The following is a 26,148-nucleotide window of genomic DNA, read 5'->3' on the forward strand; positions in this document are numbered from 1 at the left end:
GTTTCAAGTTACCATTGATACACAATAGGAAGCCAGAGAATTTCTTGGCCAGCTCTTTCTAAACTCCTGCATGATTTTAGAATGTCTATTTTCTCAGCTGTTTAACCTCATCCACAGTTACTGTCAAGAGTGGAACGTGTTTCATTATCCCTCTAGGGGATGAGGGCATTTATCATTCCTGCCTATTCTCATTAAATATGGAACAAAAATTACACAACACTTTGCCATTCAAATTTTTCCATTCTATGATGGATCAGCATCACTGCTAAAACTCCCTTTGTTCCCCAAATTAAGACAGAAGCACTGTCTCTTCTAGACAGAGGCTGCATCTTGTCTTGTTTATCAAGTTCTTTGTGGCAGTAAAGTGGTGTGTTTTTATTTTAGAGGGAGGTCCCCACAGTTTCCTTCAATTGCTAATTTCCTATTTGTATTAACTGTTAATAATTTATTCTTTCTTGCATTTCATAACAGCTTTCACTCCCCTCCTTCTATCTCTTTCTGACACTGAGGAGCTATGGATTTTTGGAACCTGGTGTGATGTTCTAAAAGCATATCTCTATCACATTTTGCTTATTTAAATGAAAGCAATCTTTATTCTGACTCTTCACTGGACTTGAGTATTGATTGTGTGAAATGGCTCCTTTTGGAGTACAAAAGCACTTGTAGTACAGGTTTAAGCTTTATTTTGTTTACTCAGAATAAATGATGGCACACACTTCAGCAATATTAAATTTTTTGAAAAAAGGAACATTGCCATCCACTACTACCTTATCCATCGAGGTGAGGGCTAACACAGATTTTTTCCACAATGGGTGCAACAGAACCTCTAGACTCAGGATCTTGCCATTTAAACTTTATTTGAAAATATTTCAAAAGATGCTTGGGACTGGCAGCAGGAACCTTCAGCTTAATGCATTTGCACTTACATAGCTCCCATCTTTACATATGACATACATTAAGAACTTTACATATGACATAATGTGGAAATATGCTTTAATGCAACTTGGAGATCTACAGAAAGGATATCAAGCATGTGCTAGGAAAGAGGTTTTGAATGCCTATGGATCAATACTTCAGAGATGTCAATTATCTGGAAACAGTAAATGCCTTTTCTGGCAGACTGCCATTCTTCATCCCTTTTTACACAAGCTCAGTACTTCCTGAGTAGGTAATAGCAAGGCTTGGTAGGATTAAAAAGCCAGTAAAACTTGATAATTGGTAAGTGATGATAGCACAGCCTACACAGAGCCTCCAAAACTGAACAGAATTTCAGAGAGAAGAATTTAATTTTGGAAAAGAGAATCAACAACTCAATACAGTACAGATTCAGAAATCCAGAGTTTTGGAGGGAGCAAAACTTCAAAATTCTCAGAAATGGAAAGCGGTCATGAAAAAAATCATCTAAACTTAATTTTCATAAACAACTTTCACAAAAATATCAGGATCTAGTAGCTTATCTATAAGCACGTTTCCATCTGAAATCATGCAGCTCTTCAAACTACTTTAATACTCAGGCTGAATGTGGTCTCATCTAATTCCACTCACTGGTTGTCAGGGTTCCCAGTATTGGTATATGGTAAGTTCCAGAATACTTTTTCTCTGTATATTTCAATTTCCTAGTGTTAGCATTAACACTGGGATAACTGGGATACTGGGAGCAGCTCACTGTCCTTTGCTCCTCTTCTGCCACTTTTAAAACCTCCAAGTATTCACTGATGTGTCTCCAATAAAAGAGATGGTGATGCACAGCACAGAGCTGCGAAGCAGAGAACTGCCTTGACCAAGTGCAGTGGTTTATAGCCCAAAACCTTCAAGAAAGCTCATCTTCCTCTAGAAGGCACACACCAAGAATCCTTCCATCGTTCTCATCATGGTTCCCTGCAGTATTCTTCACAGGCAGTACCAGAAAAAAGTTGTTTTTATACCTAGTTGAAAGAACTCTTCTTTTTCCTTGCCTTTATGTTGAGCTGAGCAATGTCCATGCACAGCCTGCTGCACAGATCCATTCCCTCTCCCTAGCTGACCTTGGGGAACCTCACACATGGCCATTTCCACACGAAGACTCAATATCTTAATTCTCCTGAACCTCTTCTTTCTGACACTCCAACTCCACTCCATCTGGCTGTGTTCAAAGATGTTCAAGTTGCCATATCTTGTGTCCAGGGATTACAAACTGCTATGTCTTCCTGCTGGTGACTAAACTGCCATCCAGCTCCTCACTTCCAGACACTGATTCCTTCTTTCCTCAAGCTAGACTACTGATTTTTCCCACATCAGGTGGTATAAATTCCTCATTGTCTCTGATGGCAAAATGAGTCTTTCAACACTTCTGCCTGTAGAGCTACTACTCATCCTCTGAACATGTCAAATCATTCCACTCAGAGAGAGATGAGCTCAGCAGTTTCATCTTGTGACTGTTTAATGCCATTGATCCCAACACTGAACATCAGAACAAACCCATGAACAACTCCCATGTGTAACCCTTTCAAATGCCCCATCCTGCCAGCTACAACTATACACCAAACCCAGGTATGTTTATTTAACTGTCACTTCTCAATTTCAAACCAACTGTCCAACGAGTCCAAACAGATTCAAACAGAAAACCAAGTACACATTATCACAGAGGTTTTGGACACAAAGAAGTCACTCTAACAGTGATGCTCCAAGGCAATTAAGGCTTGCAGACCTGTATTGAATACCTGCATCAAAAAATAAAGATATGCCAATTGTAATCATACTCAATTTGTAGAGTTTCTCAACCAATAAAAAGGCCACTAACCTGTACAAGTACTTCGGATAATACAGTGATCTATAATTGGACTGCAGTTCACGGTAATCTCTAAGCAGTGGTGTGCATTGTGGTGCTGAGCAGATTTGTCATCAGGGTTGAACTGAAAAGGAAGAAAACAGAAATGTTGTATTTAACTGCTCAGACATTAAAATAAATTTTTTAGAAGATCTGCTTTCAGTGAGATTCTTACCCTGATTGTCATATATCCAACATAGGCATCTTCAGAACCCTCCATAAAAACGAAGGTGGAATCTCTAGTGTTTTCTATTATAACTTTATCTGCTACTTTTCCAGGTGCTGTAAAGAGAACAATTAAAAAGTCTTAGTTTATGCTGCTGAAAAAAATCCTCAAAATACTTACAGAATTCTGTTTGAAGCAACAAAGGAAAATTAACACTATCGTTGGCACATAAATAGTCCTCCTGTCAAAAGGATCTTAAAAAAGGATGTTTCAAAGACAATGAAGAAGCTAGTCTTTAACTAAGACAATGTGGCACCAATTTAGTAATATCTAGTACTGTGAGAAAAACCTCCTCTGTTCCAGAGCTGGTTTTTGACTCCTATTTACAATGAACAGCTTAGACATGGGTACCAGGCTAGAGGCAGTTTAACTCTGTTCCAAGTACGATTTCTTCTGGTATTCCAAACCCTTTTATTAATGCTAAAAACATTCATTCCATCACTGACACGAACCACTATTTACTAATCTACTCATGACCTACAAGTGACCTCCCCACACTTCTCAAACGTAGGATTTAGGGTTTTGAATTGAATCCTTATTATTGAATCCTTATTATTCTTTATGAAAAAAACCAAACAAAACCACTTATTGAATTAGATTGAACTATACTACTGGCAGCAGGTACAAAAGGTTATGAAGTGGTTCACTTGCAAAATGCTGTAATGTGCCATTTGATTTCCTGTGTTACCAGTGAGGCTCTGCTCCATCCTTTACCCCTAATCCAAAGGCAGGTGATGTTTACATGGGGATGGCACAAGCCAGCAGAGGGAGCACCAGTTAACCTCAGCCACTGACTGCAATAAATTCAATGACGCTCATTCACAAGCAAGATCGTTTGCCTGATTCAGACCTGCACATTAAACATGCAAGCCAGAAGCAGCCCTCCCTCAACACACCAAATATAAAGGTGGATGTTTCACATACTATAGCAGATAACTTATCTGACAGCATTTTAAACCATTCCCAACACAACACAAATATGAGCAGGTATTTATCCTAAATTCTGTATTTTATTGAAAAGTCTATGCACAGGATTCCTCATGAGCAGATCCTTTTCTGTTTGTTGACATTAGTACAGACAAGCAGTATGTCCTGTTCTTTATCACTCTGGCAGAAAGATGTCAGTCAGAATGAAGCAACATTTACATTATTACCCAGCTTGTTCTCACTATCTGAAAGCTCAATCTCTGCTTTCATTACTGCAGAGCTGCACATATTTTAAGGTAGTCTGGCTCTCCTCTACACCACTATTCATTTAGTACCAGATAATGAAAAGAGGCTTTGATGAGGAGTTGTGTCATCATACAAAACATTTCTGTGCTTTGGTGACATTTCTATATATTCACCATGGTGCAAATGCAGTGGCATAAACAAATCTGTGTGTTTCAGCACACGGAAAGGAACAGCACCACAGGACTGCATGTGAACCAACCCAGGAAATAAACAGAGCCCCAAGGAGGATATGAGAGCCATAAATCAGTATCAGAACTTTCAGGATGGCACAGAAAAATTGCACTTCACACTGGATGCTCTGAAACACTATCTAACAGATTTGTGGAATTGTTTGCAAAGCACTTGGATCATGTTCTCTACAGACACCTTCCTCTCATCCCATGAGTTCCTCCTACACAAGGAGTAACTTCTGAGCTGGGAAGGTCCCAGAATGCCCATCACAGAACAGGCCAGTTAGTAAGATCACTGCACTTAGGTCTCCCTAGGAAAATAGTGAAGACTTCCTTAAGCATTAGTTTCATTCCAAATGCACCAATGAAATTCTCTGCAACATTCTGCTTAATCTTTGTGAAATCATCATTCAGAGAAATATCTCCATTTCAGCTTTTGGCTTAGACCACTTTAGAATAAAGAAACCAGTGTTAGAATTGGAAACGGAAGAAAAGGATCATTAATTTTGTAATCAAGCAAAACACAGCTCCCAAGAATTCAGTTTGCTGGAACCTAAGGGAGTCATGTTCCCCAGGATCAGAATTCATGCTCAGCTTAAGGACCATGGATAGACCATTTAGAAATAATGGAACAGAAAGCCTACAGTAAGGGACTGTCTAAAGAAATATACATTAACTGGATATTGCCTCAGAATTACTTAATTCCTCATAAGGAATAAAACAATTTCCCTTTTCCTTGCATTAGAAGACAAAAAAAATCACTACCTTCTGCAGGAACTGTGACCCTGTCCAACTGTACCAAGCAAAAACCAGATACTCTTTTAGATCTTACAGTCTACAAGATGTAAACCACAAAGGTCTAAACCAGTTCAAAGAAAACTTTCAATTCAAAATGCAGAATGGGTATTTGAAGAACAACTCAGGCATGTGAATGTACTCTTGCACTCTAAAGTAAAACAATATCTTTTATATTGTAATTTTTTTATCAAAAAAACCTTTACAATATAAAGTAAAACAATTGTAATAGTTATCTTACAATTTTAGATTTTTCCACCCTTAAAATTACAATAACCATTCCTATTTGTTTTAGTAATTTGTTTTCTTGACTGAAGGATCTTTTGATAATCCATTTTTATTTACTTGCATATTATTTAAGTCAAATGGAAAATGAAGGGAAAAAAAATGAAAGATGTAGCTCTAAAAATACACATTAAGTGAAGATTCTCAGATCAGGACATGTCTGCTGCAGAAACTCAGCAACTGGGTGATTTTGTGTCTTGAGTGAGATGAGCACACCATGGAAGGCTCCTATTCCTGCAGCAAACACCCCCCTCTCCAACCCTGAAAAACAGAATCCTTTTTAAAAATCCAAAGGCATTTCTGTCTGCTGAACCAGATGCAACAATTTTCTTACAGAACCTCTCCTCTTGCTTCTTTCTTGGCAATTCAGATATGCCAGAGTACTAGTAATACTTCCAAAGCCTTCCTTTTGTAGCAACTCCTTCCCTCAGATTTAGAGGAAGAAATAACCCCAAAATTAAACAGAACAAAAAAAAAAAAAACAAAAAACCCCCACCCACCAAAAGACAACAGGCATTATTCTGTAAGCACATTTTGCTTATGTGACCAAGCAGAAGCTTCTTCCAAGCTCAAGGTATGTTAAGCTGCCTTTCTAATAATGTTGTGCTTCTTCTGAAGCCAGAAGAATAAACTATTAAAGAAATTTGAGTAGAAATGCAGAGAGATTTGGTACTGCCTTAATCCCACCATTCTGAAAAGCATGCCAGACTGAACAGAGAAGAGGTAGCTCTCCAAGGCTTAGCGGTTCACTTTAATTTGTTTTCTTTTCCAGTCAAATGAAAATTGACTCTCTCTACAATGTCACTCACCATTCAGAAGAGAAAGTCTGAGGAAGTGAAGTCAGCAATGCCAAAAACTGAAATATAAATACATCTAGCATTGCTGGATTCCTCTTGGAGGTTTTGTTCCCCAAGACAGCTATTCTGTTACAAAAATACACAATAAAGATCCCTGGCCTTTAAAAGGCTGTACTTATGATAACTGTTTTTCTGAATAACTTAGGTTAATTCCAGAGGAAGGGAAAGCAGATGGCTTTTCAAAACTTAAAAGGAGACAGAGAACATGCACAAGTTTACCCAGATATTCAAGATATCACTTCAAGTGTCATGAAGTGACTGGGAAATTTTATATCTTAGGACAGTGCTGATCCAATTTCTCTGGATTTTAAACACTTCATGAATATGACCTGCCCTATTTTTACTGTAATCCTCCCTTCTGTGAAACAGAAGCCAGGGGTTATTTGTCTGTGGCCACATCTCCATTAGCAAGCACTGCAGCCTAACACAGGAGTGGCACTACAGAGGGAACCAGAGCTGAGGATCAGGCACCCCCAGCACATGCTGCAGGCAGGGAGGGGAGAAGGGACTGACTGCTCTAGTCCTCCCCACGTCCCTCTGACTGAACACACACACTGCCTACAGAAGGGCACTAGGAGTATTCCAGGAACATGTCTTGTAAATTAGTCTCATCCAAAAGGAATCCAGTTTGTCCTCCAAAAGCTCTCCACAACACAGTCCAAAGCACTGCAAGTGGGCACGTTCAGAATGTTCACTCCAGAAATGCAGTCACAAACTGACAAACTCACATACTAACACAGCCACATCTTGCAGATCTGTGGGGACAATTTTTCAGAATAACACTGGAACAATCTGCCTGCATTGCTCAAAACCACTCTCTCTGCCAAGGCTGCAAAACCCAGGCAAGAAGTGCCAGAACAGTCTCACTCAAGAACAAAACAGTTGGTATGGAGAACAGTTAAATACTCAAAAAGAGAGACTTTGCAAAACAAAGAACAGATCCATAGGAAATACACCCACCAAAGCAAACAAAAACCCCTCACCCTTACAAACAAACAAAAACCCCAAACCCACCACAACCCAGTAAACCCAACCCAGAGAGAAAGCTTCTCAAAAACACAAAACAGCAGGTAATTCCCTTCTAGATCACCACAGGAGCAAGAGATCTGAGACCCCTTAACCAAAATCTCTACCAGACAGTAATACAGCCTGAATTCCTACCAGTTACATGCCATTGGGAATTGGCATGCTCCTAGTAGTGACATGAAAAGCAAGCAGCTCCACAATTTGCAGCCTGGTATATTATATTAACTTCCTAAACTCTTCCTATTCTCCAAGTCTTATTTCCTTCTCCATAAAGGTTCCTGTTCAGAGGAACAGTTGGCAGAGAACAGAGGAAGAACCTCCAGTCTCAGAATCTTTCTGCTGGATGCTCTCATTTCCTTCCTCAAGATGGAATTATGATACTGAAGAAAATGGGACAGATACTAATTTGGGCTTGTTGTCACTGCTGGTTTCTACTCTGGAGATGGGTTTTATATATATATATATATGTATGTATGTATGTATGAATGAATGCAAAAGTTTCAACTGCAGTCCTGTTACTGAATAAGCTTTCTGACAAATTCCATTTTTTTTCTCATAATGAAATAAAAAGATAAATGAAGTTATTCTGAGAGCTAGCAAGCAGACAACAGCACTTCAGTCTGAATCCTCAGCTACTTTTGAGTTAGTGATGCTTGTACAAAAGCTACATGTTTGCTAGGTAGATGAAGGAAGGTGGCCATTTATACTGGATATTTAATATATCTGAGTATCATGTTAATTAACATGGTAATTAATACAGGTTTGAGACAGTGATGCTCCCAGCTTACATACCTGCACCAATCATGGTGATTGGAGATTCTATATATATCCATTCATCAGTATATATACCAGAGTGAACAAAGATAAGTCCATCAAAATGAGCTTCTTGAACTCCACCAAGAGCATCCTCAATGGTGTCATAATACTAGAAGAAAAGGAACAAATTTAGAGTAATGTCCATTTCCATTTATGAGGATATAACAAATAGTTTTAAGAACCACTTTATGAACATACCAGCATATTTTCTCTTCCTTTGTATCTTGCAGGATTACTGTAGAAGTGTTCAGCAAAGCCTGGCTTTACATGTGCTCCTTTGTACTAAAAGAAGGAAGAGAGTTTGTGAGAAGCTTGCAGACAGGTGGGCCTGAATGCACTGACAGGAGATCTACTAACTCCCTAATTAACAAGCCTTTTGCTTTTAGTTTGTCCCCGGAAGTAAGGATCCTATACTGACCTCCCACTCTAGGCACACAATTTGAAATGGCAGCACCAAAAAATGTCTGAGCCTGAGGGAATAATCAACTAAGCCAAGAGTCCAACTACTTACACAGCCATAAGCCTCAAAACTGACTGAAAAGCCTCATACACCTGAATCATTCCACAAGAGCTGTCCTTACTTCCATCTCTTGATTCTCTAGCAGCTAGCCAAAAAAACTGCATTTATATGGTGAGGAAAAGAGAATCCCATACCTTCACTAGTGACTGAATACTAAACAAAGAAGCCAAGTCAAGCATTTTTCCTCAGTGCACGTCAGAAATTCATTAACCAACAACACATGGCATTGTTTGGTACATTGACACTGATGTTTCTTTCCCTTACTTATGTTTTCCTACTATCATGCCCAGCCATTTGTTCAATACCTTTGAAATTCTGGATTGGAGGTGCAATCACATTCCTTAAGGGACAGTTGTTTACCTCCAGTCAGGCCAGCTGTAAATCACTATTTAGCCCAAGTGGCATTACCAATATGTGTTTGGTTCACCATACACATTGGTTTAATAAGATATACAACAGCATCTTTCACACTGTGAGTCTCAGACCATGACAATCTTGTACACAAAATTTCAGTGTAAAACCCAATCAATGCAAAATTTCAGTGTAAAACCCAATCAATGCAAAATTTCAGTGTAAAACCCAATCAATGCAAAATTTCAGTGTAAAACCCAATCAATGCAAAATCCAACACAGCAGAGCTGGATACTCAAGGACTCCACTTCACCATGTGGTGTCTCCCTAAAGTATGCCTCAAAACAGGAAATAACTTCTGAATTCCCCCTACTGCACAATATCACAAGGATTTTAAAGTCTAAACCCAAGGTAATTACTGTTCGTCAGCCACATTTCAGAAGTGTGTGTTTTTACTTTTAGAAATACCCATGAATTTGAATATAAATGAATAAAACTGTTACCAGCTGCTGGAAGCTTTCTTTCCAGGGATTTGGATGTTCATATTCTTCTGGATTAATCTGATAAAATTTACCAGGTTCAGGATGCATCATTGGACGAGTGTACTCAAATACCTCCATATACAATCTTTTCCTGAGCAGAAGAGAAAATTAATTTTAATTTTCCATTTTAATCTTCCATTTTAATATAAAACTAAAGGCTAAAACCTGGGGTTTTTCTGAGAAGAATTTGCCAGTGACTGTGAATATGACCAAGATCAGCACCTACCACTTAAAAACAATGTTTTTGCTGTACTGACTTCTGTGACTTTCTGACAAAAATTTGTCTGTTTGATAAGCCAAGAGAAAAAGCTCTCAACATGCAATTTTCATGAAGAAACTTAAGCAGTTACATACACTATTTGTGAATCAAACTGTACATTAACTACAGCATTAACACTTACAAAAGCTAGTAGCACAAGGATAACAAAACTTAAGACCAAGCATGCCACCACCTCTTCCTCACCTTGCCAAAAAAAGACTGAGAAATGCATTCAGTGAGAACAAGTGATGCACTGTATTCCAAAAAGAGTTCATCAGTGAACAAATTACAGTGGTTTAAAAAGAAGAAAACAGCACACAGCAGTTGGATTCTTTTCATTAGTGCCAGAATGCAAATAATTGCAATGTCTGAGCCTGCTGATACTAAGCCCAGATCTACAGGATGACACTGAATCACAGAAGTCATAATTCATCTGACAAGGCATCCCCAAAGCTGTCTTTAGGACAGGAAAAGGGGGTAGATCTGTGATGTTATTGTCTTATTATTTTTTTTAGTCCTAATCTTTACTTTTAAATCAAAGCAGCTTAAGAAATACGTTGAGGTTTTTCCCTTATAGAAAAGTACAAATTTAGTTCCCATTTATTAAAACTCTCAATAACCCAGGGGTAAACCAGACTCATGTGAGAAAACAACCCAAGTATCCAACCATTAAACAAAACAAACAAAACTCAAACCAAACAAAAACCCCATTTAAGTAACACTAGACAAAGCTCGCATCTAAGTTGAAGAAACGTTTTGTTCCTTCTGTGTGAAGTAACACAATCCCCACATGGCCTAAAAAAGGTTAAAGGGGGAAGAAGGAATGGCAACTGAAGGAACTGATTTTTTTATAACAGGCATTGTTTAACTAGTATCTACACTACTAGAAAATCAAGTTTTACTGTTTAATACATATAATACAAAAATAATGCTTAACTAAATCAGACATAATAAAATACAACTGGTTTTCCTTCAACTAATTGTTGCATTTCAATTTTTCTATTGTACTGGTATCTTGAGCAGCACATCTAGTATTTCTCAAGATAATGAGGAATAGCTTTTCACTTACCACAAAATTGGATCATTAGCCAGCTCACTGAAGCGTTTACACACACAGGCTGCTCTACAGAGATCCTGCTCCAGCAGGTAGGAGAAGATCTTTAGAACCACTTCATCTGGCAACTTCTCCTGAAGATACTGCTCTGCAGGTGCTGCTATTAAACAGTAATCAATACAAGGTTATTGACATATCTAGTGAGTTCAAATTCTGACTGCAAAAGATTACCAACTTGTCACTTGAAAGGTTCCCACTTAAAATGTCAATTATCTCAAGACAGTCTTTTTTTAAAGCTCATTTCTTCTAAAACCAAAGGTAAAAAATCTGTAACTTGAAGTTACAGACTTAAGTCCTCTTTCCAAACTTCTAATTTCACCTTTTCTATTGGAGGTCTCATTCTGCAAAGAAGTGCAGATGTTAAGCAGGCTACTGTGCATGTTCCAGAAATGCTGGCTTCTCACTGCTATTAGCTTTATTGTGGTTCAATTAACCCACATTATCTATACAATAATAATAATGCAGTCCCAAAGCCAAAATGTCTGCAAATGTTTTCAAACACAAAAGAATTTAATCAGAAATAGTCACTCTCTGGAAAAACTACTAGGAAGACTTCCTTGTTCTCCCACAATGAACACATTAGGGAAGAGGACATCTGGGATGTAGGAAATCAACAGCCATCAATAACTCCAAGTCTCCTCCTTCAACTTACTCCCATTTATGCTCTTCCTTTTAAAATGAAAAATCTAGAGCAGAAGTATTAGTCTTGCCAGATGCATTTGTTCAGAGAAGCTGGAGAAAGTTGTATTCCTGTGTCATTGTGTTAAACCCTGCTATGGACACTCCACAACCAACAGCTCCTTTGGGAAAGCCCTGCCTGCAGTTTGTGTTCTCACCAGACCCTCCTGGGGCAGGAACCCTCAGAGCAGGTGAGTTCTGCTTGCAAAGGGCACTTTGGCTAATGCCTTCAGGACCCTCTCTATGATCCTAAAGGCACAACCACACAGAGCAGCTTCCAAAGTTTGGAACATTTGTATGCAAGGCATTCAGAGTTTGTGCCTGCTAAATTCACAGCACAATGACATCCATGCAATGTCCCCCACATCAGATTTTCTTAGCACACCTGAGCCTGAGGAGCAGCAGGACTGTCATTTTGGCTACTACAAGAAACCTATGAAGTGACCTTAGGGAAGATGACCTACTAAATATGAGGGAATAACATTCTGAAAAATAATATCCATGTGAGACTTCACATATAAACAAAACAAACTGCCCCAGGATTCCCCTGGGCAAGACAGCACAAAGAAATGTGTTATTTTCAGCTGTAAGATGGAGAAGACAGAAACTGCAGGCACCAAAGTGTGACTTTTTTAACCTGTCTTAAACTGGGGTCTGCAGACCATATCACCAGAACCTGTGTACTGTGATAGAAGTGATTTTTCCAGGATATCATATCAGATGCTTACACCTCTGATCAGACCAGGTAGAAGAAATTCTGAAATATTTCTGAGATTGCAGCACCTTCCCTGAAAGTGTTCCTTATTGTGCCATCCTATGAATGTCCCCTTAGTGATTCCTGAGTGCCAATTTCATCTCAGATGCCAGAGATGCACTTTATGTATTGATGTATTTACGCAGTGACAGCTGCTCACAGCAGTATCACGGTTTACAGCCATGAACTACAGGTATGTGCCTCTTTAACCCAACAAAAATCTGTGCTGTGCCAAAGTGGTAAGTGCCACCACTCCACATGCCCACAGCTACTTGCTCCCACAGTATCCTATTCCTCCTCCAGTTTTTTATGATCAGCTCTTTGCTGTAGTCCATTGCAAGCTACGGAACTGCTAGCATGGGACACAAGGAAAGAAACAGGAACGAATGCCCAGAAGTTGGCCAAGAGAGTTCTCTTCTGCAACAGCATTGATGGCAGACTACAAAATTATTTTTATTCAAGAAAAAACAAAACAAAGCCTTATGAGCCAGGCTGAACCCACTAAGTTGGTAAAACTTACAAAATGCAAGTAGTCTGGAAAGGCCTTCTGCTCTAGAGACACTTGGGGGGGGCTGAAGTCTGAAGAGCTTAACAGCAGCCAGTAAGGGAACATGGCTGTACATCACCAAAAAATGTTACATGCATTATCAATGCTGGTTTAAAAAAAAAATTATCAAGGGTTTTTAAAAAGGTTTTTTTCCACTGGAAGTATAAAGGGTCAAACAGGCAGGAGCAGTTTGTTCTACAGTCCTAATTACTCTTGAAATGCATCACAGGATAATTGGACATTGCTTCTGAATTAATATTCTTCTGGTAGCTTTCCAGTTAGATGTAGTCTTCTACTGCCTTACTGAAAGCTGAAATCTTATACTGCAGATGCAAAACAGTAAATCTTCCCACGTTTTCCATGACCTGTCTTCTCCTTTTAACACAAATCCCTGAGGCATACAGTTACTTCCAGAAACAAACTGCAGGTTTTTTTCTTCCTTTATCTATGTTAGGACCTTGAATAAATTTTTATTGAATGGAGAAGCTTATTAACACAGTGCCTTCCCACTGCTCCAAACTTCTCCCTGTTTTCCTCCCTATGCTCGATTTCAAAATCAAAATTGAAATCCAGATGTGCTTCCTTATTGCAAGGGACAAGGAGCAACTTAGAGAAAGTGTAAAAACACTTGAAATAAAAATAATAATAAAAGTTTTAAAGTCTCAATTAACCTTCTTGCCCCTGCAATTTTTCAAGTTGCATTTACTTGGAAACCTAGGCACCGCATTCAAAATGAAGATGATGATTTTACAGGTGTTTGCTATCCTCACTCAGCTTTATTCAAAATCCTGTAGAAGTGAGCAATTTAATTTAAATTGCCCTTCTGCTCAATTAAGCAGGGGTTGATTTAAGATTTCTCCACTCAAATCACTGATACAGTGATTACCTGGTGAAATTCTCCAGTATAATTTGAAAAAGCTAATTTGCTTCTTAATGTGAAGACTTCTCTGTATCCAAGAGAGAAGTCTGTATCCAAGAGAGACCAACATGCTTTTGTTCTATAAATCTACACTTCACATCTTGGATATCTTTTAGTAATGTGTCAAAGCAAGGATGTAATCAATGTGTTCTTCCTCTCAGTTTACAAAAATGAGCCAAAACAGTTTTAAAATGCTTGTCTGGCCACCAGATCAGAAGCATTTATATGTTCCTACTCCTGACACTTTCATGCCTACTGATGAAGTCAAGGTAACGGACAAAATGCATACTCATATTAAAAGAACCCAACCAGTTTTCCAAATAAGTGTCAAAACCAGGTAAGAATAAAAATAAAAATGAATTGTGAGGTCATAACCAATCTTTATCTTTGCCCTACTGTAAGTTGACAGTTGAACTATTTATAATTTAGTAAGTATTACTACACTGCACACCTGAAAGTTAGAAACACAGCTAGTTATGTCATTCAGTTTCCACAGGATATTCACAAAGCTAATTCAGTTTCAGTTTTGATAATTCAGCTGATAGGGACTAGCAAAGTAATACCAAGACAAAGAGCAGGGAAAGCTCCCTGAAAGTGAATTTCCTTCTTTGTACAAAGACAAAGAATGCCATCCCAAGAATCCAAAATTGTAAATTATGTCTTATATGGTTGCCTTTTTTGTCCATTTTAGTGGAGAAGATGGAGACAAATAGCTTTTGCTCCACAGGGATGTATTTAGTAAACATCTTTTCTTGTTAAGAAGCAGAAATATGTCAGAAACATAGCATATATTGTTCTTGGGAAAGGATCCTAGGAAATCAATGGGAAAAGAAAAAATCAATTTAAAAAGTCAGTAAGTTCTGTAAACTTATGCATGTTCCTAGTGTACAGAACAATCAGTGAGTGAGCCAGTAACCTCAAGTCTCAGAATGTACTGCAAATCCATAGTTCAGTGAAAAGAGAAATTTAAAATAGCAGCACTCCCAGCAGAACTAACTCTGAAATCTGTATTAAAATACATGTTTTTCTGACTCCTGGCTCCACTCCAGTTGGAAACTCTAGTTGACTGGCATTTCTCCTTTCAACTTCACTGAATTTTATTCCACTCAGAGCCTGTACAACAAGGAATGGATTTCCACCAAGGAATTTTCCTGTATTTCTAGTCCTTTGCCATCATTTCATCTACAGTTCTAAAATAAACACCTGTACAGCCCAGATGACAATACATAGTCACCACTCATGACAATCCAAGAGGCCTCACACCTACAACTCAGTTACAACAGCTATCATTACCTATGCCAACAAAAAATGTGAGGTGAAGGGGACTGTGTGTTAAAATAAATCTCACCAAAATCAACATTTGTACAAATTCAGAGGAATCTCTTAGAAATTCAACAGGGAGAGTAAAAAATAACTGTCACCCATACTAGGAAAGAGATTAACAGAAAATGGTTTGAGGAGGACATTCCTTTCTTACATTGCAACTGGTTTGAACACAGTCTTAAAAGCAAAATTGTAAAATCACTGTTTACAGTGATTCCTCTGTCAATTCCATGCTGGAGAAGCCTCCACAATCCCCATATGAGTTCAAGATGCTAACAAATGGAATGCACAGTGAAAGCATGCAGAATTCCTCAGGAAATCAGTGTCATTCATGTTGGAAAGTTACACACTTTCACTAAAGAAAGGAGGAGAATAAAAGCACAATGACTAACACAGCAAAGAGTGAAAGAAATGGAAGAAAAACTAAGAATTGTCAAGAGAAACAGAATCCGTGACAAGACAATTCTGCACAAGGCTCCAGAGAGCCAATCAGGAAATGAATCAATGAAAAATGACACAGGGTTAAGTCCAATTGGTTCTGGCTATTTCAAAAATATAAATCTGAAGTTAAATGGTTCTTAAACAGCTGCTGAAATTAGAGAGTTGATCAAAGAGGGGGAGAATAAAACAAAGCGGGAAAAGGACAAAAAAAGACAACAAACTACGCAACGGAGAAAATGAGAAGCCAGAAAGAGCAGACCTCAACAGAAGACATGAAAACAGACCCCAAGTCTTGTGCCAGCTGCTCAGCTTTAATTCACAATATTAGGGGAGATGTGGACTAAAAAAAACAGAAGCAAGAAAAGCAGGAGAAACCACATCGAAGGGAGTTGGCAAGCACTGGTGTTGATTTTCAAGGCAAAAGTGACAGCAGATCTCCTGGAACTGAGGAGTGTGTCAGGAGACAAAAAATAATAGAAGCAGAGAGATTGAAAAACTACACAGAAAAGAGAACAAGAAGGGGGTGTGTGCCTGTATACACCTACAAAGTGTGTGCACACGAATAAAATACACACAATGCAGTTATATACACATGTACTGGATGTGTGTTTATTATACAACGTGCATTTACTGTAGACGTGTGCGAAAACCTCCATACATTATGTATGCAGGTATATCTGGTTTTTATTGACAAACACACCAAGTCTCTCACTCTCTCCACAACCAAGTGCTATGATGGCAGACCCAAACTATCCCTGAAAATGCAAAGGAACAATGTCATCAATATGAGAAATGGTAATTAAGCATTGCATTATTACTGCTCCTAACAGCAGCTTAGATACAACTACACAGTTCTATGAGAACATAAAACAACGAAAACATGCCTGCAGTGAAGCAGACAGAACAAAGGATCAGATTAAAAAAATTCTGATAAAACCATGCTACCAAATTTTAGGATCAGAACAAGCTTGGAGTTTTCTTTTGGTATTTTTTCCCCACTACTGTTTCTTAGTTGAAGAACATACAGAAAAATAGTTTAGAGACAATCTGCGTGGGAGAATGTGTGACATTAAAATTCGCTAACTCCTCTCTTGCCCTTTTTCTGTACAGAAGTTATTACCTGATAAATCCTGGGATTTCCCAGATACTCTAGCACGTTTTGCTCGGTGACCAAAGTTTTCAGTAGCTGAAGTAGAGGCACCCTTTGATAAAATAAATTAGAATTAGTGAAGTCATTAGATAACTTAAGAAAAATACTAGTTTCATATTCTTGAAACAGTAACATTTCCTGCACAATTAAATCCATAGAGGTTACCTCCATACTGCTCTTTGTAGGACAAGCTGTTCTTTTAGGTAGAAGAGTTTTTCTGCGAAGTTGGTATGGGCTGTTTTGTGCACCAGGACCTGATTCTTCTGCAACCATATCTGCAGGTACATCATCATCTGCAAACAAAAAGAGAAATCTGATAATTGGAATTGTAGTTTTGCTTTATACCAGGAAAATGCTACAGAAATTTTTAGGTAAGTGCATAATCAGAAGGGTGGGGAGGAAGTGCTAGAGAGCAGAGCACTTCTAGTAAAACAAAAAGTCAGAATATCTCAGCATACAAATCTAAGATCCTTCATGTGTATTTTCTCCATACACACACAGCAGCTACACCAAAAGCAGCTTAAGAAAAAGCAAAAACTAAGGGTTTTGGTTTCCCTGCAAGCATTTAATTCGCTATGTCAATTCAATCCCCTCATTACTTCAAATTTTTTACCTAACACAATCAGCAGAATGAGGAACACTGAAGTGTCAATTATTAACTAAATGTTATCAAAAAATCCTTTAGTAAACATAGCACTTAGTACAAAACTCAAGACTGAGTTTTCCTCAAACATTTTGGGAATAGCTCAAGCCAGCACATAAAACCTTCTGTAAAATGGAGGCAGCTTTAAATACATACATTCTCTTCACCTAAATTACACTTGAAAAAGTAAGAGCATATTTTCTCCATGCCCTTTAAATAAGAAGTGCAGAAAGTGTCATGAGTATAATTCTAAAGGCTTTGATTCATTAGTTTCAATTTTCCCTGTTCATATATTTATGGAACATACTTGAAACAAGCAAGAAATAATTACTCATCACTGCATGCCCTATAACTAACATTACATTACAAAGCTGCAAGAATTTTAAAAAGGCCAGAACAAAAAGCATCTAGAAAAATAAATTAAACCAACTCCACTTAAGAAAAATATATACTTTCTGCAGATGCTTAACTGTGAGAAAACAATTCTGCATTTCCTTTCCATTTTAATTGCCTTTTTCTTCCTAAACTGGGCAAAATGAGATGTGAAAATAATAGCCATAAAAGCAATGCCACAGAGCCAGCAGTTTTCCTGAATGCATTAGGTTGAAGAGACTAATGTAAAAAAACCAAAACAACACAACACAAAAAAGAACCAAATATGCCACCAATAACTCCCAATACTACAGCAGTCTGTTTAAAAAAACAAAGCAATGCAATTCTGAAGTGACTCATTCGCATTTCAAAATCTTAATCTCATGATTTTCCTAAGGGTTTCTGGTTTGGAGGTTTTGATCATAAATTACAAAACATTGTGCTTATATTGGATTATACATACCATGCAGCCTGAGCTGCTACATCAGTGAAAAAAACAACCAAAACCCCAAACTATTTTTCCCCTTCCTTAGCAGGTATTTATAAATGGCAACCTTGCCATGAACCACTAGAGATCACAACACTGCCACAACATCCAAATAGAGGACAGAAGGTGTGCAAAGATGAAATTCACTGGTGATGTGTACACATCCACACAGGCTCTCAGAGCAATTCAGGAGAGCTTCATCAGCTCATTAATCCATGTGAAAATTAACCTGCAAGTACCTCCATGATCAGCCTTCAGCCAGCCCAGCACAGGCACAAGACCACATATTTGGGAAGAACCACCAACAGCACAGGTCTTTAAGGACAGAAGCGAACTGTGAAATTTCTATCAAGACCCACCACTTCTTAAAAGAGAGCCACCTCCAAAACTTCAGCTGGAAGCTGGCTCACACTCCCTGTCTGCTGCTTCCCAGGCACACCTCACATCTGACCACTCCACTACCTAGGAAGGATAAGTATTTATGAATTATGCAAAAAGCCTAAAGGACACTGATAGATGAACTGCAGTGAATTTCCCTGTGAAGGTGTGTCTGGCCCAGCGTGGGGATCACAGCCTGTGGGAGGGCAGTGACCTCAGAGCACACTAAGAGCACACTCATGGCTCAGTCACTTGGCTTTACCCGTGTCTGAGCGACTCTGATGGAAAACACCCTCTCAATTTAACAAGGCAGGCAGAAGACAGAAGCTGCTACAGGAGAGCTCCCAGCCCTCCCTGGCACACCAGAGCAGAAAAGCAGCCGTGGGTGTGAAGCAGCTCTGCCAGCAGGAATTCAGGCACCACCACCAGCCCCACAGCAAAACACCCAAATGTACTCAGACACTGCAGCAGGGATGATTCTGCAGCCCTGGTTTCTATTTTAGATTTGATACAGTAACTATGATTACTGGCACTAATATCCCCCAGAAACTACCTGGGGACTTCAAGCATGGTGTCTCAAGCCCCCCCTGCTCCCCTATTTTGCATTGAAGACACAAGATGACTGTCAAAACAGCTGGGATTTCCCCCCAGCTCTGGATGGTCAGTACAATGGTTCAAAATTGCCACAGAAAACACAGCAACAGTATAATAAGCGAAAATAACAGGGGGGAAAAAATAGAAAGCAAAGCAGAGAATTTTGATGTCCCAGTAGGTGATAGAAAGGGCACAGATAAAATCCAGTCAGGTCTTCAGAACCACCCATGGAGGCCACAAAGGACAGAACATATTACTGCTGGAAGGAGACAGCAGAAGCCTGTGGGGTAAAATGGAAGGAAAGGTCAGTTTGGCTGAAACACTGAAGGACTGGCTAAGCAGAACAGAAATATATTCATTTTCTGCAGTGTTTCCTACTAAAAGATAGTTCTTCCAGCACAGATGACAATAAGGGATAAGGCACACACTCACAACAGGTACCAGAAGAATTAAAATCTTCCTTTTTCCATCTGAACAAGGAAGACAAGGGAAGGGTACTGTGATGTCTCTCACCAGCAGTTTTTGCCACACTTCTGAGGGGCTTCTGCACGGATTTCTGACACTTCAGGAATAACAACTGATCCTATTTTTCCAGATGCAGCCTGGAAATTCCAGTGCAATTACTGCCAAGTGAAACAGGGAACCTGAAGGCCTTGGGTGACCTCTTTGAGCCTTGGTGCTTGGTTTTAGCCTTCCAGATGCTCCCTGTAAGCCTGAGCAGACTAAAGCAGCTCCACTGGGAGCCTTCAGAGAGATGCTGCTCACAAAGTAATACTTCAACATTGCACACTGCCCTTCCCTGAGCAAAAAAATTTAAACCAGAATGCCAGAGCTCTCTTTTGAAAATCCTTCCCTAAAAAACACTTTAACATACATCTGCTTTAGCGCAGAAATATCGGTTTTAAAATACAGTGCCTCCAAAATATTTTGAAAAACCCTATTTGAAAATGTAACAGTATCAGGCAGTAACACACACAAAAAGCATTATAATCACATTTGTTGATGATAGAAGCATAAAAGTCAAACAAATTTGGAAGAGTGTGTGTGTAATATTAATATCATCATACAAACACCTGCTGAAATGACTGCCAGATGCTGTCACAGTTTCAACTAAGTCAGTATGTTTGCAGTTTTTAAGAGATTAAATTAAGCTGAGTCTGCTCTCAAATAAAAATATTTACCCGAATATTATACACCAATTATATTGTATAGTAAGATAAAATAATTTCAAATAAAAATCATGTTTACTGAACTTTGTGATTATGACAGGTCAAAACCTAAATTTAAATTAAGAATTACCTCATCTGATAGTTCACAATTACTCATGAACCTGAACTGTAACACTATAAGCTTTAAGACCCACAAAAGACCAAAAAGAACAAATACTTCTAGGAGGAAAAGAAGAAAAATCTGCCATTCTAGCAACTACTGTCAGGAGTGCTTTGTATTTCCACAGATGCTGTGGAAGTGAGTACATTAAAATAGAGAAAAATAAAATTATAAAATTGATTTCTTTTGTTTCATGAAGACATAAGTTAGAAAGAAGTAACAAAGTGTTGTCAAGAGCTACCTATTAAAAAATATACACACCTAGGTCACTTCTAGAGAAAATTTATCATGTTCCAAAACACGTGCACATGGTTTTGTTTCTACCTTTTTTGCGTTCAGATATCATCTCCAAAATACACTGTTAATATAATTGTCTGTAAGGTTGATAAATTCCTTAAAATGTACAGAAAAAAGCTTTAACTTCCCCCAATAGACTCATCATAAAGCAGACAAAGTGGGGAGAGGATCCCAAAGAAGGCAGCTCATACACTAACCTGGAGTATTTGACCACTTAACTTTTTACTCTGCAACATCACATTTTTGTGCTGCTTTTCTCTACCTTCCCCAAACAGGGCAGGAGGAACAAAACCAACCAACCAAGAAGATTTACAGTCAGGAGAAGGAGAGTCCTGGGGGTGGCAGATATTTCCAAACAGACACAGCACTGAAATTGGTCCTGTAGGCTGGGGGAAAGTCTGCTGAGAAATCCAACCAACCCATTTTCAGACAGGAAAATCCCTATCAAATTGAGAGTAGATCTAGAAGAGCAGCTCTGAAAAATGAAGTTAATCCATACTGAACCTATTTGAATGAAGACATGATTCATCCTGCCTATCAAACAAATTTTAATAGGAAGAGTTCATTACACAGTGTTTTAAGTAGAACAAGTACAACTTCAGAACGAAATAATAAATAATTGAAACAAAAAAAAAATTCCAGAACTGTCCATCTTCATAACTAGAAGAAAACACAAACTAAGCAACTAAAATGTTAACTGATACAACTCATTTGCTCTGGATCGAGCTCATCTTGCCATAAATCTGGCAAAACCCATATCAAGCATCCTGCCAGCCTGTGAGATGACAGCCCCAACTACTTGATTGGATCCACTTCTAGATTAGCTCCAAACTCCAACAGAGAAGAGAGGATGACACAAATTTAAGGGGGTAAAGAGGAAGGAACCCCCAGCAGAGCTAACAATGAAGGCAAATATCTTACAGAGCAGAGATTCAAGGCAGTTCTATATTTGCACTTCCAGCAACATCTCTGCAACAAACTGCTGCCCAAAAAAGCCAAGCAAGCACACCCACTCACCATTTTCCTTAAGGAGCAAGTCTCTGGGAGTGAGCTGTTAAATAAATGCATGTATCAGTGGTGTGACTGACACTCATCCTGTGTCCTTGAAAACATTCCTAACAAGTGGCTGACACCTGAAAGCAGATACAGCACCAAAACATTAAAGATACTGAATATGGAATTTGTACACACTACTCTGTATCTCAAAGCAAAGGTTTCTCACACCAGTGGAGGCATACACGTTGATTCCAGGCAGCATTTAAGGATTAAATTATGAATGGCTTAAGGTTGCTTTTGAAATGGAGACCATTTTCTTTTGAGAACTATCTGAGGACCTCTCTGAAGAGAAAAAAACCCACTAGCTAGGAATACCACAAAAAAAGCAAGTGCACCCCCAGAAACCCCCATCTAAAGCTAACAGAACCCCTACAAAACTGAGAAAGAGGACATGCAAAGTTCACAGAGCTCAGATCCAACACATCCTAAAAGGCAGGAGCATTGTGGTGGTGCTTCACAGTCAAATTCCACAGTGGACTTGAAAAAAAAAGGTCCATCAGGAACAGGAGGCATGTATACAGCTACTCCATTTTATGCTGAATGTCAAAAACATGGTATTAAAAAAGCTGCAAACTCATTTGCTACTATTATCAGAGACTTTAATAAATACTGTGATATAATTTTAATTATTATAGAAAGAGACCCCACAGTATTTTCAAGCATTATCTGGAGCAGCTCAGCTCACAGAAAGGTAAAATCTACAAGGCAGTATTTTGTGTCAGGTTCTGGTGGCACTGCTCAAGGAGAAGGATTAACCTCTGACTGCAGACAAAGCTGTTTGGAACGGAAGAGACCATGCAAGAAAAAGATTCTGAGTCAGAACTGCTACTCAGAGTAGCAGGCTCTCAGACTGGAAAGGGGACAGAGCTAACATTAAAAATGTATGTTTTCTTAAAGACTACAGAAAGATCAGACTTCCTGAACGCCATATGGAATAAAGAGATTCTGCCTTCTGGGAAGCAACAACCAGACACAATAACCATTACTGACTACTAGAATATTTTAAATATACATACAATTTCTTACTGGCAATAAACCAAAGATATACAACAATATGCAAAGCACACTGTAGCTTGTAATAGTTTATCAAATAAACAAAAATTGTGTGGAATATTTTGAAATTTCCCTGTATGAGATTTATTTTTAAATTTAAAGAGGGGGAAAAATTATGCTTAAAACATAAGTCACAGTACTTGTACAGAGCAAAATTTAAGAAAAAACACACACCACACCACCCTCTACCCAAAGAAGCAAACAGTATTTTTTTTTTGCATTTACATTTAAAGCTTTTAAACATCAATACCTAAATAAGACATCTTATTACTCTCTCTGGAAATAGGTCGTGCAGTCATGATGGCCTAAAAAGAATAAGAATAGATCAGACACTCAAACTCTATCTGTATTTATCCAGAAGCTCATGTTATTTTTACAACATATTTAGAAGTATTTTCCAAAAGAAGAAAAGCAACTACTTCCAGCTACATAGAACTTCTTAAAGCTGACATTATTTCTCAGTGTTATTCTTAGATAAAAGTTATTTTCCACAAGAAATTCTCAATAATCTGATCTTTTCTCTCCCTCATCACATAGTGAAGCCCACTGCAACAATCCTCACCCAGGTCACTCAAACCACACAGAGACATCACCCCCTCAAAGGTCTGCTGGGGAGCTGGCACCCCCAAAATGCTGCACAGGAAAGCAGGGTTCACACAGCAAGGTAAAAACTTCAGTTCTTAGAGCTGGCACAAAACAGCTAATAGAAAAGGAGACAAATGGGAAAGATACACTGGCTGTGAGCCCAAAACTTGTCCTCATCCATATTTCTTAAAAAATTATCAACAGTCACAAATAGCTATTCACATCTTTACACTTCATTCCCTAGGTAGCTCACAGTCCAAAACCACCTAGCACAAAAAACGTGTTAACACCAGTTAAAAAACCCTCCAGCTACTATGAAGAATATATTCCTTTTCAAAAGCCAGAATCAAAAAGTGATAACAAGGATTTGATGAAAAATTCTGGTTTCTTTTCACAACCATGCCATCAAAAGAGATATTTAACATTAAGCTAAAGACTAAAATTATAAAAAAAAAATAAAAATCACTAACATGCACATTTTTATTAAGACACAAAAAATAATTGCGCAAGTACCTGCATACTTAAGATACTTGTTAAATAACTCATTTTAGAGAGGGAAGAAAAAGACCTTTTTCTTCAAACAAGCAGCTCTAATGATCAGCACTAGAACGTAGAACTGATTAACTAGAATTAGAAGACAGATCTTATTTTCTGGTATTTTTTTTAAATTACATTGTTTTCCCAGATTGATAACTGTACCACAGCACCATCTATAACATTTAGCAAATAATAAACAACCCTCCAGGTGGCTGCTGGACAAGTATTAAGGGAACTTCCCTCCCTGCTTAATAGGCAGCCTGACTTGTGCTCTGACAAGCTTTCATTGAGAAGGGACAAGGAACCCTTTTTGGGTGCATCCCTCATTAAGAAAGCAACACTTTCAACACTCTGGCCTTGCTGCGTGGTTCCTTGGTGCTACAGTGAAAAAGCTGACCAAGGAGATTTTAAGGTTCAGAAATACACTGCTAAGAGCCTTTCACTGTTACATTTCTGAATGACACTAAATAAAAGAGACTATTACTACAAGCTGATTTTTTTTTTTTTTGTCTATTGTAATGATTATACACTCAGGATTCCAAGTAGGACCAATTAAAATTTCTACCTGGCCATATCACTTCATTTGTTAGGGCAGTCAGATTAGCAGTCTCAAAGGTCATCTCCCTCTCTGGCTGGAATACAGCAACTTTCATCTCATCAGAAAAGTACAGCCAGTGAGAACAATAAAAAACACTGAAATAGGTTCAAGCATTGCCACTTGATTCTGACCAAAAATATGTTTCTGATCAATCCTCATGCTTCATCTTCAGGCAGTACTTCAAGGTGCCTGAACAAAGAGGTGAGAATGGAACCCTGTGACCACACCCTTGGGGCCTACAGAAAATTCCAAATTCCCATTTCACCAGGAAGTAAAGTGTCTCAGACAGGAAGGAATTACAGATTCTCCAGCAGGAACACTAAAGTCACCAGAAGGTCTAAACAGAGGAACTGTGGAACCAGTCATCGGTACTAAAAAAAAAAAAGCCAAATAACCCCCACCAAATCACACACACCAAACTAACAAACCATCAAAAAAATTACCAAACCCAGAGAACTCACTTCCATCAACAATGATGTCAGTCAAATTACTGGACATGAACAGGATGAAAACCAGCCTCCAAAACTCAGGAGGTAAATGTTCTAACAAGCACATGTAAAATTAATAAGAGATAAGTTATTTGTGAGGACAGACTATTTCTAATAAGCAGAGAATACCTAACTATGAAGTAGAAGCCTTACCTTCTTTAATTAGACTAAGTCTGGATATTCTTGATACCAATAACTACAGAAAAATAATTAGAAGTTTGTGATTTCCTCTTTGTATTAACTTCTGGCAGCAATTATTTTCAGCCTCACCTCCTTTAGCACTGCTGAACTGAAGAAGGGGCAGGACAGGATTCATTTTTTCTCTAGTTGAGTTTCTGATACCTTTGAAAAAATTTGGGGCACACCCACAGTCTAGGAATGAGTAGATTCAATGAGAATGCAGAGATTTCACTTAAAGCACCCTCAATTTACACTTCAACTTTTCTACATTCCATAACGGATCCATTTACAGAAATTTTTCTGTGATCCATGGGAAACCAAGAGAAACATGGCTCCTCTAGAAAGAGCAATAAAGCAATTCACAAGTCTCATTATGAATTAACACTACTGCAGCTATTCAAGCATAACCCCTGTAAAACACCATCTCAGGGCACAATCATTTCACCCAATTTTCAGGAAATGAAAGCCTCCCACAGATTTCACTGTCATGAGCCACATCTGCACAACACTGTTGTAACACAGGCAGAAAAAAAATACATATCTCCTGCTACTAAGTGTAGTAGCAGATTTGGAGATACTTGCCATGCAAAGCCATCTGCCTCCTGAGGCCTCTCCATGAGAAGTGACTGACATCTATCAATACATTGGCCCAGCTGAAACCTCATTACGTCAAAGAGCAGTTTTGATGAACTGTAGGAAATTCCTGGTTTAGGGCTTCAGAAATAAAAGAGCTTCTGAA

At 38.5% G+C, this 26,148-nt stretch overlaps 1 protein-coding gene across 3 annotated transcripts in view; it reads right to left on the bottom strand.

Moving 5' to 3' along the window:
• FBXO11 (F-box protein 11) overlaps window positions 1-26,148 on the bottom strand; it is a 70,786-nt gene that overhangs the window by 18,885 nt on the left and 25,753 nt on the right. For 2 of the 3 annotated variants that reach the window (XM_064709353.1, XM_064709355.1), the window contains exons 2-9: window positions 16,978-17,105; window positions 16,783-16,864; window positions 10,956-11,100; window positions 9,589-9,718; window positions 8,413-8,496; window positions 8,191-8,323; window positions 2,982-3,088; window positions 2,780-2,891 (exon numbers count right to left, since the gene is read on the bottom strand). In XM_064709353.1, the coding sequence (XP_064565423.1) occupies window positions 2,780-2,891; window positions 2,982-3,088; window positions 8,191-8,323; window positions 8,413-8,496; window positions 9,589-9,718; window positions 10,956-11,100; window positions 16,783-16,864; window positions 16,978-17,105 (921 nt within the window). The remainder of the gene's footprint in view (window positions 1-2,779; window positions 2,892-2,981; window positions 3,089-8,190; window positions 8,324-8,412; window positions 8,497-9,588; window positions 9,719-10,955; window positions 11,101-16,782; window positions 16,865-16,977; window positions 17,106-26,148) is intronic. The other variant, XM_064709354.1, reaches the window with a different exon arrangement.

This window comes from Zonotrichia leucophrys, chromosome 3 (genome assembly GCF_028769735.1).
Source record: "Zonotrichia leucophrys gambelii isolate GWCS_2022_RI chromosome 3, RI_Zleu_2.0, whole genome shotgun sequence".
Classification (NCBI taxonomy): domain Eukaryota; kingdom Metazoa; phylum Chordata; class Aves; order Passeriformes; family Passerellidae; genus Zonotrichia; species Zonotrichia leucophrys.